Source organism: Panicum virgatum, chromosome 7K (genome assembly GCF_016808335.1).
Source record: "Panicum virgatum strain AP13 chromosome 7K, P.virgatum_v5, whole genome shotgun sequence".
NCBI lineage: Eukaryota > Viridiplantae > Streptophyta > Magnoliopsida > Poales > Poaceae > Panicum > Panicum virgatum.
The window spans coordinates 44,905,295-44,922,559 of record NC_053142.1 but is presented as its reverse complement, the minus strand read 5'-3'; the positions used below and the strand labels follow the sequence as shown (position 1 = coordinate 44,922,559).

At 50.5% G+C, this 17,265-nt stretch overlaps 3 protein-coding genes across 3 annotated transcripts; 2 read left to right on the top strand and 1 right to left on the bottom strand.

The window, feature by feature from the left end:
- The first annotated feature begins 1,719 nt into the window (after window positions 1-1,719).
- LOC120641578 (protein S-acyltransferase 21-like) lies at window positions 1,720-7,954 on the top strand. Its single transcript, XM_039917756.1, has 11 exons — window positions 1,720-2,055; window positions 3,684-3,797; window positions 3,886-3,988; window positions 4,097-4,293; window positions 4,836-4,904; window positions 5,002-5,073; window positions 5,216-5,344; window positions 5,994-6,074; window positions 6,176-6,367; window positions 6,654-7,694; window positions 7,888-7,954. The coding sequence occupies exons 1-10, from the start codon at window positions 2,011-2,013 to the stop codon at window positions 7,491-7,493; spliced, it is 1,842 nt and encodes a 613-aa protein (XP_039773690.1). The 5' UTR covers window positions 1,720-2,010; the 3' UTR covers window positions 7,494-7,694; window positions 7,888-7,954.
- Window positions 7,955-10,587: 2,633 nt separating this feature from the next.
- LOC120641577 (RING-H2 finger protein ATL74-like) lies at window positions 10,588-11,600 on the top strand. The gene has a single exon (XM_039917755.1). The coding sequence runs from the start codon at window positions 10,712-10,714 to the stop codon at window positions 11,273-11,275; it is 564 nt and encodes a 187-aa protein (XP_039773689.1). The 5' UTR covers window positions 10,588-10,711; the 3' UTR covers window positions 11,276-11,600.
- A 1,946-nt stretch (window positions 11,601-13,546) lies between these two features.
- LOC120641576 (probable L-type lectin-domain containing receptor kinase S.5) lies at window positions 13,547-16,133 on the bottom strand. The gene has a single exon (XM_039917754.1). It carries the CDS (start codon window positions 15,761-15,763, stop codon window positions 13,691-13,693), a length of 2,073 nt encoding a protein of 690 aa, XP_039773688.1. The 5' UTR covers window positions 15,764-16,133; the 3' UTR covers window positions 13,547-13,690.
- Window positions 16,134-17,265: the final 1,132 nt, after the last annotated feature.

The window sequence follows — 17,265 nt, the reverse complement described above, 5'->3', positions numbered from 1 at the left end:
GCCATTTCTTTCTTTGGAAGTATATGAGTAACCTCGTGACCGTGAGCTGTTCGTACTCCTTTAGGCCAGCTGGTTATAAATACGTACGAGTACTTTTCTACTGCCGTTGTCTGTTGATGGCTGTATGATGGACAGCGGAGAGCAAATGCATTCAATCGTGCGACGTGCATACCACATCGGGCTGTGAATGAGCTGGTATTATATTCTGTATTCTGCATAGTATGCGGGGGAAAAGAAAGAAAGAGGGATTAAAAAAACAACCAGAAAAAAGTCTGAACAGAGAAGCCAAGCCAAGTTTGGACGCAACGCATCCCAACTGAATGAGCACACGAAATCCTAACACTTGAGGACCTGAAACGGCCTGATCAACGCCGGAATCTCCGCGCCGAACTATTTTTCAGCAAGTCTCACATGCTCAGCTTCCCCTGTGTGACGTCATCCGCCGAGATTTTGTTAAGAACGAAAGCGAAACAATTCACATGCCTAAACCTGCGCTGCACGACTACTAGGACTAGTAGTGGTAATCACTGTGTTTGGCTGGTTGCTCCAGCTTCAGCCGAACAGTACTTTTCTCTCACGCCGCTCCAGCTCCAACCTCTAACTCCAGCCAGCCCAACAGTATTTTTCTCTTACATCACTCCAGCTCCAGCCTGCCGAACGGAGTGAATAATTTAGGCAGAGATTCTCGAAAGAAAGAATAATACTAACAGGACACGCACCGGACAAGAAACGGAGCAGGCGGCCCACCCCCTGTCACGGGCACGATTTCATTTCCTTGGCCCAAAATACAAAAAAAAAGAGGAGCAAGCGATCGAAAAAAAATAGAAGTGTACAGGAACCCGGCATGTCAACTGGGTGATCCGATCGATCGGTCGATGGGATCAGCAGCGTCTCGAATCGCGCAGCCTGAACAGTGCGCCGCGCCATGTTTCGTCACGTAGCTGTGCGAGCGCCTCGTCGTGGCCGATCTAGCCGCGGCAACTGCATTATTTTTCATTCTCTTATATCATCCACGTCGCTGCCAATGCCAACCTCCCCCATGAAGCTCCCAAAATTAGCACAGATACTTTTCAAAAAAAAAAATAGCACAGAAACAAAGGTCCACGGCTGCGACAAGATGGGAATATCATAGTACTGTACAGCTCGGGTGAAGATGCCATGGTAGTAGTAGTTAAATGAAACTAGTAGCTGCAGATTCCCCGGGCGGATCGCGCTGCTGTTGACTCGGGGAGAAGAAAGGGTTAAGGATTGATAAATAACGCATGCTCCAAGATGATGCGTCCAGGGCAAGGAAAAACGAAGCGCCATTGTTTGAAAAGGAAAAAAAACGAAACGCCAAGGCACGCGGGTCCGAGGAGGCCGTTGCCACGAACAAATCTGATCTCCACTTCTCCAGCATGGGTTGTCCACCACCGCGAAGAACTGAAGATGGAGCAAGGTGCAAGGCCATGCGGTAATTGCAGAGTCTAATAATTACGAACAAAAATATCCAACAATTCATCCCGGCCCTGTTCTCAGGTGTGAACACGTACTGCAACCGGCTGGCCCACCGCTCAGTCAAAAGTCTTCTGTAGACTGTAGTACCAGTAGTAGTTGGCAAAAAGGAAAGAAAAATGGGTAAAAAAAAGTCAAAAAGAAAATCCTTTGCAGTCCGAATAGACGGACGGGCCAAGAGCAGGAGGAATCCAAAGCCGTCGCCGCCCATCGCGGCAACCCTTCACTTGGCGTCTTGACCACGTCCCCCTCTCGAGCCCTGCCTCCCCGCTCTCCCCCCAGTCGGCCAGTCCTCCCTCTCCTCCAGTGTTCCAGTCCTCGGCTCCGCCCCTCGCCTGACACAGGCCACGCGCCGCGGCGGCCGTGCGGGCGCGCTAGGGTTTCCCTCCTCGGCCGCGGGCTCGGGATCTCGCGCCGGAACCGCAATGCAGCACGCGCGCCGCTGATCCTGGGGCCGCCCGCATCCTTCCTTCCTTTTCGCGAACGCCGCCGCCTCTGCTGCAGCGGGCGGACGCCATGGCGCGGCGCCACGGGTGGCAGCTCCCCGCCCACACCCTGCAGGTCCGCTCCAGTCCGCCTTCTCCCGTGCCATGAGTCGTCCCCCGCTCGGCCTGTGTGCAATTTGGGCGCGCATTGTGCTCCGCGGATCCCGTAGCGCTCTGTTCGGTTCGCCACCGAAGCGGGGCGGTTTTAGGTGTTTCAAGCTCGACTATGGAACGAATTTCCTGGCGCCGTTTCAGTTTGACGTGCTCAAGTTTTGATGAGGGATGTTCAGGCGTGCGTAGTTTGATGTGATGGGTTGCCTTGCCCTTCTCTGATTTTTTGTTCTTTCCTACGCCGATGCGTCTGCTCGGCTCTGCACTCCAGAAGCGCCATGAGTGTTTTGTTTACCTCTACTTCTCTTAGTCTCTTTTGAGGCGAAGCAGTACATGGATTTGGTTTCGTTTAGGATTTCCCCTAACGGCAGTCGGCAGTCGGCTGGATTACCTGAATTCCATGCAGCGCTACATTCCGATCTCGTGCGGCATATGCGACTTGTTTTGATCTGGCATTTCGCTTTCTCCAATAAAAGTGTCCCTTTTTGTTGGTTTTCTCTTGGGCTGTTCTGCTCTTTCGTCTCTGATGTGATGTGATGTGGGGCTTGGACCTAGGAGTTCGGCTTCGCTGCCTTCTCCATATTCTTTTTGTCTCCTTCCTTGTTGTACTTTTACAGTACCCCCTGGTAACTTGATTTTGTAAGACTTGATTTAGTTACATTGTGTTAAACTGCGGGTTCTAGTCGATTCGTGGACTCTATTTTGAGGGGTTGCTCTTGAAATTCATGATTGTACTTTCCTTGCATGATGTCCTAGAATGGATGCATCCGGGATTCATAAATAATAATTGAGGTGTTCTGTTTGGTATCATTCATCTGGATCTGCTCCTAACCACTAGTATGTTGTTCCTTAGCTCTATGTCACTGTCTCAGGCTCTCAGCCAATTAACAGTTGCCTGATCTACAGCCAGATGCGTGAAATCAAATCTGCTTTGCTAAATTGCAAAATGGGTTAGTGAATTTGAACGTCGCAGTGGGTTTATCATATCCTATACTTGGAGTTTAGCATCACTTCTCAGCGTCTAGCTTTCGCATCTCTGAAAAAGTGAAAAGGTAGCAGGAGCACTGCTCAATCATTTGTCAAAATGTCAAGTGTTTTGCTACCAAGCCTTTTGTAGATTCGTTGAAGAATTGTTGTATTGTACTTCTGTTAGTGCAGTATCAGGGATCAATGGTATCCTGGTGAGATCACAATAGATTGTGGAGTAGTGACTAGTGATCAACACTTCTAAAGCGTGAACTGTGGGTGCAATATCACTATATCAGTGTTCATCGATTAGAAGATGCTATCAAGTAGCAGCTTTCAATCTTTTCCAGTGAACATTCAGTTAGCAATAGCTTGGATCCATTCACAGACCACTTCATCCCACCTTTTGCCCTTCCTCAGTATGGTGCAAATGAAAGAGCAAACGTTGAGGGAAAGGCTATGAGTAGGGATTGTTGTGTACAGTTAGGGAATATTGACATTCTACTTCAGCTGAATCTGTGGCCTTTTCATTGCATTTACTTCCTCCTAATATCCTGTCTTTGCTGGCAATGCGTTCTTTCCTATCAGTGGGAGAGTATGAATAACATTTTTTATATTTTTTTCCAGGTGGTGGCTATAACCGTGTACTTCTTGCTTTGTATAGCGTTCTATGCTTTCTTCTCTCCATTTCTAGGAAAGGACGTCTATCAGTATATCACTGTGGGTGTTTATAGTTTGCTGGTAAGATGCCATCCTACACATGCTTGGGTTGAATACATGGATAAATTCATCTGATAAGTATTTTGATATTCATTTTCTGTTTTGTCAGGCCTTAGCTGTGCTGATCCTATATGTTAGATGTACTGCGATTGATCCTGCTGACCCTGGCATCCTGATTTCCATGGATGGTGCTCTAATTTATAAATCAGAAGGTATATATATTGTTCCTTAACAGTGCTTCTTTCACATTTGGCCAATTAATTGGGTGTTAGCAGCCTATCATTTTATTCGCTAATAAATCTTCTCCTTTTGGTTAAAAGCACATACACACGCTCAAGATGAAGGTGTCAAGTCAGAATTGAGAAACAGTGAGGATATCCCTAAGCATAAATCGTGCTTAGGTAGGTTTTGTTTTTGCTGCGCTGTATTTACTATAGAGGATTGTCGCAAAGAGGATGAAGTTAACCAAGAGGATTATGGTGAAGAGGCACTCTTTTGCACCCTTTGCGACACGGAGGTACTTATTCTCAGCTCCAACCCTGTTTGATGTGCAAATTGTGCAATACTTAGTTCCAAGCGAGTGTCTCCTTTTCTTACCAAGAGTAATTGTTATGAAAAATGGTTATACTCAAATTATTGCACTTTTGCTTCTAGCTTATTATTTATTTAAGTGCACATGTACCCAAAAACCAAAACTGTTGGTTCCAGCATAACAGGTACTAAAACTTTGGGTATACCGAATTTATGTATGCAATAGTGCGAGGTACTCTCAAAGTATGGCACCATGTGGAATGCCTTTGCAATTTCATAAGTAGATGGAACATTTTCAATGCGACTAAGTTTTTTTTATTGGAAATTATTTCTTACAGATTTTCATAATTATCCAATGCTTCTGTTCATGATATATTTTTATAATTTTGCAAGGCCAGTGGTATTCATCTTCAATGCTATAATGCTTGCTTTACTTTATTTTTGTATCCATCTTCAGTGTTTGAACAGATGTTATGGACCCAAAAATCAGTTGATCCTTGGTTCTGTTTCCTTTGTGTTCTGATACAGGTGCGAAAACACAGTAAACACTGTCGAAGTTGTGATAAGTGCGTTGATGGCTTTGATCATCACTGCCGGGTATTGCATTTAATCCTCTCTTCTTCATTTTCTTTTCTTCGCTTATTGTATTTCTTTTGTTGATTTTTTCACAGTTTTGAAATCCTTTTTTTGGCAGTGGCTGAACAACTGTGTTGGAAGAAAAAACTATATCACATTCTTATGCCTTATGGCTGTGAGTCTTGCTTGGGTATGTTGAAAAATCATAGAATGCTGATATATCAAATTATCAAGATTTGTATTCTTTTAAATTCCTATAAGCTTGGGTGTCAGAGTGTAGACTTGGTGTTCCAAAAGCATCTTTTATGTTTCTAATTGTGACTTAAATGCAGCTCGCCGTTGAGTGTGGAGTTGGTATTGCTGTTTTTGTTCGTTGCTTCACTGATAAGACAGCCATAGAAGATCAGATTGGAGAAAAGCTGGGTTATGGCCTTTCACGAGCACCCTTTGCAACCATTGTGGTAAGTTTTAATCCTTTTTTTTATCTACTTTCATTTTACAAGGTGAGCTTTTAAATTACATATTTCCAGTAGTTCTCATGGACAGTAGATTAAGCATTAATGATTTTACAACTTATCATCACCATCTTGGGATCGTTGGAACACACAAAATTAAATTAATAGTACTTTTTGTCATTAGGATGTCGAGGTAAGACATCATAAGTTTATAACAGCATTCAATGCTGTAAAACATGATAACGGAATTCAGTGCAACTTAATCTGAAATGGGTAAATCTTATCAGGAGGTGAACAGAAGGAATTACTAATTTTATGCAGCAGAAAATTGTGAACCAATACAGCCAGTGCTAAGTGTATCCCTACAGCTGCTACAAATCAAAAGTCTTTGTCAAAACAAAGCATTATGCTTAATCTTTAGTCTATTGAGGTTTATATTTTAGCTGAAAATAAATACAAGGTTCACATCAATTGTGTGCACATGAACTACAGAGGGATAAATATATCATAGCTGAAACCCTTCAATTGTGTACTATACACATCAATTTGTACCCATTTGACTGTTGATGACTCTACAATACTTAATTGTTTGAGGTTTGTTACACGGTATGGTCAAGCTATCAGGATCTTGACCAAGAAACCTCTCTGACTCCAGGCCCTGGGTACAGCTCTTTCGATGCTTGCTTCAGTGCCGCTAGGAGAGCTATTTTTCTTCCATATGATATTGATCCGGAAGGTTAGTGACTTCATCACTTGTCATTATTTTTGCCCTACTTTTGGGGGTCTTTCCAGGAACGCAACATGTGAACATGTACTGTGTTGCGCCACTTTTTGCAGGGCATCACTACTTATGAATATGTTGTGGCCATGAGGGCTCAGAGTGATCCGCCTGGACCTTCTGTCCATGATGATCAGCAGAGCTTGGCATCTTCTCCAATGAGTTCTGCACCAACTGCTTTTAGTGGGAGCTCGTTTGCACGACACTACAAAGGCGCATGGTGCACTCCCCCTCGTATCTTCATTGATCAGGTGAGTATTGTATGTGAAGTATTTCTGGGCCATCTCAACTTTCCTTGGTATCATTGTCTTGTGTTTATGTTCTATAATTGAAGGCACCACAGTTTTCAGTGCAGTCTATTCTTTCAACTTCAACAAATCTAACAAATCTTACCAGAAATTCACAGTGTTCTAAGATAATCTATCAAAAGTGGTGCTGTTTCTGCCTGTCACAGTTGTCTGCATTTCTAAATTGCACCCATCTTTTTCTTAGCGAGTCATCATGCATATATTTGATCCTGTCTGCATCACATCGCAGGATGAAATCATCCCACACCTGGAACCTGGACGAGTTCCTTCAACTGTTGATCCTGATACGACAGACCCCGCTGAAAGAGCCAAAAATCATCCTAAACGTCCTGTCCGCATCAGTGCGTGGAAGCTTGCAAAGTTGGACTCGAATGAGGCCATGAAAGCAGCAGCAAAAGCAAGAGCCTCTTCATCGGTGCTGAAACCTATCAATACCCGCAATCAGTATGAGGCAGACAGTGATAACCTAAGCAGCAGAAGCAGTGTCATAAGTGCTGATACTGGGCACCACAGATATCCTCTGTCTGGCGGTAATTCACAGTACAGGCCCTCTTATCCACCCAGCAGAGCAAGTGCAGATGACATCGAGCTGTATCCTCGGACACCGAGCAGCTTCCAGAGCAACTCACGTACTCCAACTCCGTTAGCCGAGCACCATCCCTCCAAGCATTTCAACCCAATCTATCAGACATCAGCAAACAGGTCTCCATTCTCAGCGAAAGCCAGCGTCAATGAAGTGCCTGTCACCGAAACCAGCAACGCTAGGAGGTCCTACCCCCCACCACAAGCAGAAAGATCTTTGCGGTCATCTGTTTACTGGGATCAGGAAGCAGGCAGGTTCGTGTCCGCTCAGGCAAACCAGGGATCCAGCTCTCGCTCAGGCCGTCCTGACCTTCTGTACACCGGGCAGTCCATATTCTTTGGCGGACCTCTGATTACAGATCCTGCAGCGAGAAGTTTCAGAGACCCCGGGGGTTCTAGCCAACGGTCTGCCGGGCCTCGGCCGCACCAGCTTCCGGTGTTTGTTCCCAGTGACCCCCATAAAGATCAGCTCTCCAGGTTACCATGAAACAAGCAGATACCCTTTTCGGAGTAGCCTTCTGAAACACATGTTTCTCTGCTCGGTTATTTAATGTATAGTTAGCTCATACACCTGACAAAATTGTAGGTCATGATTTTTTGTATCCAGTCGACGAAAAATTGAGGTTACTCTAGGCATTGGCAACCTTTAACACTAAAGTCATGGAAGTGATGAGGCGTCCTATATCTAGTTCTTAGCAGGGGTTCACAATTTCGTTTTCACTGTAGCGAATTTCGTTTTTTGACCAAAGTTTGACTTTCATACTTTTGAATTTGAAATCGAAATCACAAACTTTCCGGACCGAAATTCGTATCCCGGTGTTCACCGAAAACGAAAAAAATCACCGAAATTTCGGTCTTTCCGACCGAAAAGGTGAACCCAGGTTCTTAGTACCAGTGAAATGATAAGGATGTTCTGTCACCATTAGCTCGAACAGAGCAAGCCGATAGCTACAAATGCGAAAAATCTATTGGCTAATCTGGATCGATTTCCCCCTATCTGATTTCTTAGTGGAGTGTCTAGTCAATGTAATCGATAATATTCTACTATATTGTCAACTGTCCAAGCTATCGCAAATCGATATGAGCGCAACGGCACCGTGCCCTCGCCGGCACGAGTTCATTTGGGTGGCCGCAATCATATTATACCCCCACTTTTCTCACGGCTTTTCGCTACGAACTCGTGTTATCCGCGACGAATAAACTGAGTGAGGGGGTGGCCTGGTGGTGACTCCGCGGCATTGGCCTGGCCCCCCTTGAACGCAAGCCACTCTTGGATCAAAAGTGCCGGCGCCTGTCATCGCCGGCTAATGCCCTCATCTCCGTGTAACCAAGTTGGTACGTGGAAAAGGTGCCGGAAATACTAAACTACTGGCACGCCATTTTACACCCTTGCGGTAAAAGTGAAAAGTGGGCGTTTCTTTCTGTATTTAACTGGGTATATTGCCTCGTGTCAAAAGTGTAAAGCGGGCGTCCCTCTCCGAGAAATTCGGTTGCCCTTGATGCATCCTGGCCCTGGCCTTTGCTGATTCCTGATCACCATTGAGGTGGAGAGATACCATCTCCGTGCGTGCAACCTGTCACGGCCACTCTCGAGGTTATTCCTCGCCGCGCGCCGCGTGCCGCGTGGCGAGGGCTGTTGCCTGTTGGTGCTCGGGGGCATTTCTGCGACCGCGACCGCGACGGCGGCAGCTGCCGTCGACAAACACCGCCCGGGCTCGCCGCTGACACATCACGAAAAGATGCCCCTGTTTTCGTGAGCCCGGGCGCTGTGGATCGGATCGTGCGCCCCCGGCGCCACGTCTCGTTTCTCCAGGTTCCCCGGGGCAACCCAACAGTCAGTATGGTGATCAGGCGGCCCCCCAGTGCCGGTCCAAGCAGGAGATATTCCCCGGCGCGAAGATCACTTGCGAGCTCGCGTTCAGACTTCAGACCGGGAGGAATCGCTCCTGAAATAGGAACACTTCAGCTAAAAAATCGAACAGATTGTTTGCGTCTGAGTTCCCAATCGGTCAGGTAGGCTGATGCTGATTCAGGATAAGGTTGCCGAGTCGGCGGTTCCCCGCACCAGGACCGTCCTCTGAAACCAGGCCGTTCCACGCCAACGGCGTGACGGGCGACCGCCGCCTCCGGACGACACCTCCCGCGGCTCGCCGGCGCTAGAGACCCCCTCCCGCTCCCGGAGTACCAGTGCGAACGGGCGCTGCGTTGGATTGGAAGTAGAGGGAGGCAATACCAGCAACGCCTCGCCGGTTGGCCGGCCGGTGAGCCGACGGCGACCGGTCGCGGCCTTTATGAAGGCCGCTTTCGGGCGGGCCGGCCTCCGGCGGAAACGGACGACGCGGAGGACGGCGCGGGGTTGCCGGGGGGCCGGCGCACCGCCCCGGACGGAAGCGGAAAGCCGGCAACCGAAACCCGTGGCGTGACGCGCCCCCTTTCGGGCGCACCGCGGGCACATGGCCCGGCCGGCCCCGGAAAACAGACCCGGCGCTTGCCCACCACGATCCGGATTGAATAACCGTACCAAACTCGGACGCTGTCATCAGTATCTCCGAGAGCGTCAGTTACTGTATGTGTGTTTGCTGACTTGTTTCTTTTTTGAATAAATGGTGACTTGCATTCGGAGTGTTGTGCTAGCTAGCTGCGCGTTAGGTGGTCGCTAGGCCTAGGCGGCAGAACAGATCACGGATGAACCGTTGGAAGTGTAGAGTTCTTGCACTTTGTTTTATCACCGATGGGAAGATGAATTGTAGGGCCTTGATTGCGAATGCACGTGAAATTCTTGTGTTTTCTTTCGTATAAAACCAGTGAAAGAATGGAATTCCTAGGTTTTATTTCCTGGTTAAAGGAGGAACGAATCGTAAAAAGTCATTAAACCCCATTAAGAGAGAGAGAAAAATAGGAGGAAACATATATTTTAGAACTGATTCTTTGACTACAATTACATAGATTAAATCGTGCTTAACATAATCATCTATGTTCAGCGGTGGCGATGATAAGAGAATATAAAACCAACAATACTCCAATCCAGTAGCTACTAAATTATCTTTAATTTCAATCGTAAATGGATAAGCATTACGTAACTACCACTAGTCTATATATATACCCGAGATTCTTCAAATCCTAGATTAGAAAGAAGGCTATCCTCTTTTCACATAGAGTTTCTAGATGCCTCTAAATTTTAGAAAGACGGTGTGTACCCAAATAGCGTGTGGTCCTACGCTTAGTCATCCGATAGCATAAACGGCTACATTTCCTTTAGTTGGGCATACTCCCCGCTATCCAGAGTCGGTTTCGCATTAACCTTCACACACAAACGGAGCATAGCACAAAAAAAGATCCGGAGCATATTCCTATATGAACCCGCCTGAAAGCAGAAATCACCGGGAGCAGCATGGAAAAATGTTGAAAACGTAAGAAAATCACGTCAGATCGGACACTATCTCCCCACTCCACAGACACCCTAAAACCCGGGGCTTTTTTCTTTTTTTGAAAAGATTAAACCCCGGGGCTTTGCTAGCTGCAGTTTTGGCCTCTGCTCAGCTCCTCTGCTTCTAGCCTTCTATAAAAGGCAGGGCCACCCCCTCGCCTCGACTCCCAGTTCTCTCACACACACTTGTCACCTTCCACCCCTGCCACGAGCCTCGACGGATAAGACACAGCCAGTGCCAGCGCCAGCGCCGCCCCGATCGAGAGCAAGCTAGGAGGATGCACCGCGCGGCGAGGAGGCTGATGTGGGGGGCCAGCCAGCCCGGGACGGACGTCCCCAGCGACCACGACGTGGTCATCGTGCTCGCCTCGCTGCTCTGCGCCATGATCACCGTCCTCTGCATCGGCCTCGTGGCGCGGTGCGCGTGCGGGCGCGGCCGGGGCAGCAGGCCGCCCGCCGCTGCCAACAGGGGCGTCAAGAAGTCGGTGCTCCGCAAGATCCCCACCGTGCCGTACGCCGCCGCCGCCGCCGCCGCATGCGGAGGCGGCGGCGACGGCGAGGAGTCCGGGGAGGCTGCTGCAGCGGAGGAGTGCGCCATCTGCCTGGCGGAGTTCGAGGAGGGCGAGACCGTGCGCGTGCTGCCCCCCTGCGGCCACGGCTTCCACGCCGCCTGCATCGACAAGTGGCTGCGCGGGCACTCCACCTGCCCCTCCTGCCGCCGGATCCTGTCTCTCCGGCTGCCGCCCGGCGAGCGGTGCAGCCGCTGCGGCGCGCGGCCCCGCGCCGGGGACGCCGGCTGGAAGCCGACCCCCTACAGCGCCGTGCCGCCGTTCCTGCCGTAGGCAGCTGCGCACCACCGGCAGAGATGCTGCTACTGGAGCTAGAACAGGACAAGGACCGGAGGAATCGACCAACCCAAAAGCAATTAGCAAACGATCTGGTTGAAATCTTCTCGTTCACTGCTAGCAGGAGTAGATTTTACTAGTGCCTGGTTGGTAATGCGTAGCAATCCGGAACTGGGAATGGGGAAGTCTGATAAGGTGTTTGCAGGCTTGCAGCCGCGGCGTACTAGCTGTGTACATTTGTAAATATTATTAGTGGTTTAATTAATATATATGCAATCAGCTTTGGTAAGGATGATGATCTCCGTATCATCTTGTTTTGTAATCTCGGTTGGTGCAAGCTCTCTGATCTGGGTGGTTCGATTTCACAAACGATGGGATCCCCTCGCGCATCCCCGGAGAAATGTATTCTGCATGGCGTAACTGCTCGGAATGCATGATGCTTGTCTTCTCGGTTCCTGAGGGAATTTTTCTCATTGCCGCCTCCTCAAAATCAAAGAACTCGGAGATACTTCGTACAACTATTTGGCCACTGGTTTTTTTTTAAAAAACAAAACTATTTGGACATACATTACAGCTCTGCTCTGTCCGGCTCTCAGGAGTCAGGTCACGTGAGAGTGTGTCATTTGGGATGTATGGTACCAACTAGGCAACTACCAACCCTTTTCAGCTTGGACTGCTGTCTACTGGTACCAGATGAATGAAGTGGCATGGTTCTACTCCTTTTTTTTCAAAAAAAAAAAAAAAACCTTCAAGGTCAGAGTTTTTTTCGAAAAGGATTTAAGCCCGTGTTCAGTTCCAAAATTCAAAATTCCAAAAAAAAATTTCGGCACCTGTATGGAGACTTAAATCTAGACAAAATAAAAAACGCATTACGACTGCTGTCTGTAAATGGCGAGACGAATCTAATGAACATAATTAGAATGTAATCACTAAATTGCTACAGTAATGCTACAGTAAACAACCTCTAATGACGGATTAATTAGGCTCATTAGATTCGTCTCGCGATTTACAGACGAGTTCTGTAATTATTTTTGTGATTAGTCTATGTTTAGTACTTCAAATATAGAAAGATGACTTTTCAAAAATTTTACAACGCGCAACCAAACGGGGCCTAAAGGTCAGAGTTGCGGCACCAAGATGTGTCAGTCTGAAACTTGCACGGCATTCACCTCGTGACCCTGCACTGCAGGGCGAGTTTAAAGTCCACACTTGTTGCGGACGCTACAGAAGAAAGGAACCCAATCGTTGTGGCCATGTGGGGAGCGAAACTGCCCTGCTCCCCCTACCCGCGGCGGCGACGCTAGATTTTGCTTGCCCGGGACCGAAACCAGGAGCGCGCGCCGCGCCGCATTCACGCTGATCCCCACCGGAGAACACCGGTTTCGATCCATCGCCACGGCACGACAAGACGTTTACATCGAAAACCGATGGTGCGGCACGCAACCCTGATCGCCTGATGGGCAACTCTATCAGGCACGCGTTGTCGGCTTGGTGGTCTCTCTCGCCGACTCGCTTCTTCTGAACAGGACATCAGCCGAAGCGAGTCCAGGACCTTTTTTTCTTTTTCTTTTTTTTTAGTGCTAGTCGTAGTCGAGGACCGGGCTGGTCAGCCGAGTCAAAATTCCTCGCGATTGGGCGGCGGAATTCGGCACCTGCAGCACAAGCGCACTCTCCTCACCAGGACCTACCCTAATAGCGCACGGGCCGTTTTGTTTTAAGAGCTGAGGTGGAAGCGTGAAGGCGTGGCGTGCCAAGTTGGCAAAAAAGGGGAAAAGGGAGGGGGAAAGAATTCCCTGCGGGAGGGCTGAGGTCAACCGAGCTGCGTGCAAAAGCTACGAAGAACACGCGCTAGTTTAATCGCAGGGGATAAGATAAGGTTTGGTACTTTGGTGCTGATTGGTACGAACCTGTTGAGGGCAGACCACTAGCTAGAATTGTCAAAGCCTTCCCCTTTTCTTCTCTTTTCTTTTTCTTTTTGTTTGTAATAAAAAAAAGTTTGAATCTTTGGAGTGTTCTTTTGCTCATTTGGACCTCTGGTGGATCCATTCTAGGTTCTACTCCGATTAAAACAAGTTTATCCATCTGGCGCTTTCTGGTATCCAAGCCTCCAGTATCATTGGATGGACTGAACGAGATAAACGCAATCAGTTCCAGAAATGTTTTTTAGGCGACCTGAAATGGGGGTTCCATGCTGGCCACTCAGCTCGAGTGAATGCACACATGCTGACCTGCGTCGAGTGGTCAACGGAACGCGTTCGGAGGAGAGAATTCTCAGGTCAACGGAATATTCAGATCGTACCATGTTCAGACATTCAGATCCGAATATTCAGATCGGAGATGGAGCAACACGCCAACACGCCCAAACATCTCTTGTGTGCAGCACGCCAACACGCCAATACATCTCCTCCCTGCTCACCTTCCAGAGATGGAGCTGGAGGTCATGGAGCCGAAGCTGGATTGCGCACGCGCCCCCGTGAAGAGCACCCCGACGCGCGCCAGCTCGATATCCTGCTGCCGCCCGCCGGCCGGCGGCCAGACGAACGCGGGCTTCACGAGCGGTGGCTCCGGCGCCTGTGCCCCGCCGGCCAGCACCTGCACCGCCGCCCGCATGGACGGCCGCTCCCCCGGGTTCGGGTGGCAGCACGCCAGGGCCAGCCTCACCGCGTGCTCCCCCTCCGCCGGGTCGAACGCGCCGTCCAGCGCCGCGTCGGCGGCGTCCGACGCCCTCCCCTCGCCGTAGAGCCTCCACGCCCAGTCCACGATGTGCGCATCCTGCCGCCCTCCCCTGCTGGTGCCCGGCACGAAGACGTCGTGGCCGTCGTCGTCGTCGTCGCGGCACGAGTAGTGCGGCACGGGGCTGCCCGGGCGCCTCCCGCTGACCACCTCCAGGACGAAGACCCCGAACGCGTACGCGTCCGTGGCGAGGCTGGCGCGCCCCGTGAAGAAGCTCTCGGGCGCCATGTAGGCGCGGGTGCCCGCCACCGCCCGCGTCGAGTGGTGCGTGGCCCCGTCGCGCTGGACGACGCGGGCGAGCCCGAAGTCGCCCAGCCGCGCGCCGTACCCGCCGTCCAGCATCACGTTGCTGGCCTTCACGTCGCGGTGGAGGATCCTCTTGCTGCTCCCGTGGTGCAGGTACTCCAACGCCGACGCCACGCCGCAGATGATCCCGTACCGCCGCTCCCAGGTCAGCTCCGGCGCTCTGCAGGCGTCGGCGTACAGGAGCTTGTCCAGGCTGCCCATGGGGAAGTACTCGTAGACGAGCAGCAGCTCGCCTCGCTCGTGGCACCACCCGATGAGCTTCACGAGGTTGCGGTGCGAGAGCTTGCTGATGGAGTTCACCTCCGCGACGAACTCCTGCTCCCCTCTGCTGGAGCTACCGCCGCTCGTCATCACCCGCTTCACGGCCACCTCCGCCATGCCCATCCTCTTCAGGTAACCGAGGTACACGGTGCCGAAGCCGCCTCTGCCGAGCTTGCGGTCGGAGCTGAAGTTGGCGGTAGCATTCCTCAGCTCCCTCAACCCGAACCTGACCGGGCCGTGCGCGTCGATCATCTTCTCGAGGTTGCGGTAGGCCAGCCCTCCCGGCCGTGTCAGCCGTCTCCACACGCAGAACGCCAGGAACGACCCAGCAATGGCGAGCGCGATCAGGTTGGCGAGAAGCAATCTCAGCTTCCTCGCCTGATGCCCCCGTCTGCTGCCTAGCGTGGTGAAATTCCAAGACTTGATCTGATTCAGCTCGGTGAACTCGCCGGTGGACGCCGCGAATCCCACGGCGATGTCCTCCGTCAGATACTGCGACAGATCGCCGGCCCAGGAGTAGGCGAAGCTGTACGTCTGCACCGCGACTATGCTCAGCGCCGCGCCGTCGTACTGTATGCTGACCCACACGTCGGAGCCGCTGGAGAGCACGATGGAGAGGTTGCTGAGAGGGTGCGCGCCGACGGATCGGATGCTGTTGACGTCGAGGCCGACGTGGTTGTCGTCGAGGTCGTCGTTCCCGCTCCTCCTCGTGTCGAACTCCACGGCCACGATCCGGTTCGCCGGCGAGCCGTCCGTCTGGTCGCTGGTGACGCCGAGCCACCGCCCGCTGCTGTTGCCCGGCGGCAGCTCCGGGCTGTTGGTGAGGATGAAAGCCATACCTTCTCCTCCGGTCCCGTTCCGGGGGAGGATGTTGAGCACGAACTCCGTCCTGAACGACGTCGGCGCCGTCCGCTCGCCGTTCCACAGCTTGAGCCGCTCCCTCGCGTAGCAGACTCTCCCCGACCCGTGGCACATGTCCCCGGTGTCGGGCGTGATGTGCAGGGCTCCGTTCGCGATCCCTGTGCCGGGGCTGAAGCTGAAATCGGCCTCGTCGGCGGCGTGGAAGGTCGGGTAACTGAACTGCAGGCAGCTGCAGGTGCTGCACAGGATCAGGATCACGGCAAGAGTTGCAGAGGCGGGCAGAGAGATGCGCCGCCTGATGCCGGTACGGGACGGGGATGCCATGGCTACTGCTTCCGGCGATCTCTCTCCAATGCGGACTTTCAGAAGAAGAGGTGGATTCGAGAACTGTTTGGGTTACGCTTACGCCTCGTGGACTACGGGCCATCAAATTGCGGCGAACACGGAGAACGGGAGAAGTCAGACTTTCACAGCCCATCATCAGGAAGCCGTCTGCAGTGGGCGGCTGAATACTAGGGCCGCCCTGTATCACAAGAACATCCGGACCAGAGATGAGTCTGACTGTGAGCGATGTGCCCATGAGCTTGAGACCGACGCTCACATCTTTGTTCACTGCCCTGCGGCGTCTCGGCTTTGGTCTACTCTTGGGATCCACACAAATGAGCATTGCTTTCGTACCCCGTGGGAATATCCTTTCCCCGATGGTCTTCCTCCTAACACTTGGGTAGAGGTTGTGCTCCTGTTAACTCATCGTGTTTGGCTGTCCCGAAATGCTTTGATTTTCGACCATAAGGATGAAAACTGGGAACAGACGCTGTGGGGCGCCCTTCAAGACATCAACCTCTGGCAATGCCGCTTCAAGAAGCGTCAACTTGAGATGGAGGCCTGGAAGCTTTTCATTCAAAGTTTTTTGTAATCACTCTGATGTACCCTCCCCCCCCTCCCGTTTTTTCTCTCCCCTCCAAAATTTTTGTAGCACCCCTGTGATACCGGGGAGTACTTGTATGGCTGAACTTTGCCTCTTCGATTAATTGAGTAGGTGGGGATTCCCGCCCCCCCCCCCCCCGAATTATTCGAAAAAAAAGGAAGCCGTCTGCATTGACAAATGCTGTACTTTGTACCCCCATTGTGAACTGAATGTGCGGGTATATTGGGACTTCTGTGTAGCAGAAACTTCCCAGCAAAGCAGCCAAACGCAGTAGTGTTTGACTACTCAAATTTCTCATGAACTGACCCCTTTTTTCAAGGAGATAATGGTAAATCTGAAGCATTCCGACTGAGATGTTTCCTTTTTGGTTGTACATTATTAAGATGCCATGAAAAATTCTCATCATTCGATAGCCAAAGTCAAATGTTGAATCTTGGCGTGAACATAATTTGGAGGTTCAAATTGAGAGACCGTCTTCTCCTGAACTTGTTGCTTCGTACCCTGACTTGTTTGTGCGGGTGGTGTCATGGTGTGCACATACCATGTTTGCAACTTTTATTATCAAGGTCTGCACATAAAAATTCATTTGTAATGGTCAAGCATAAAAATTCATTTGTAATGGTCAAGCATTGTCAAGAAATGCAATAAAAAACATGAAAATAGTTAGAATGGCACCGTTGGGTGGGGCTCCATTCAAACACCGGCATCCAGATATATGCAGTGCAGATCTTGATAATAAAAGTAGCAAACATGATATATGTGCACACCTTGACATCACCCACGCAAACAAGTCCCTGGAACAGGGTACAAAGCAACAAGTTCATCGTTCATCACCGCAACACTACCTCCCTCTCTAACCTCTAGGTCCTCATCCACCATGAAATGGAACAGGGAAACA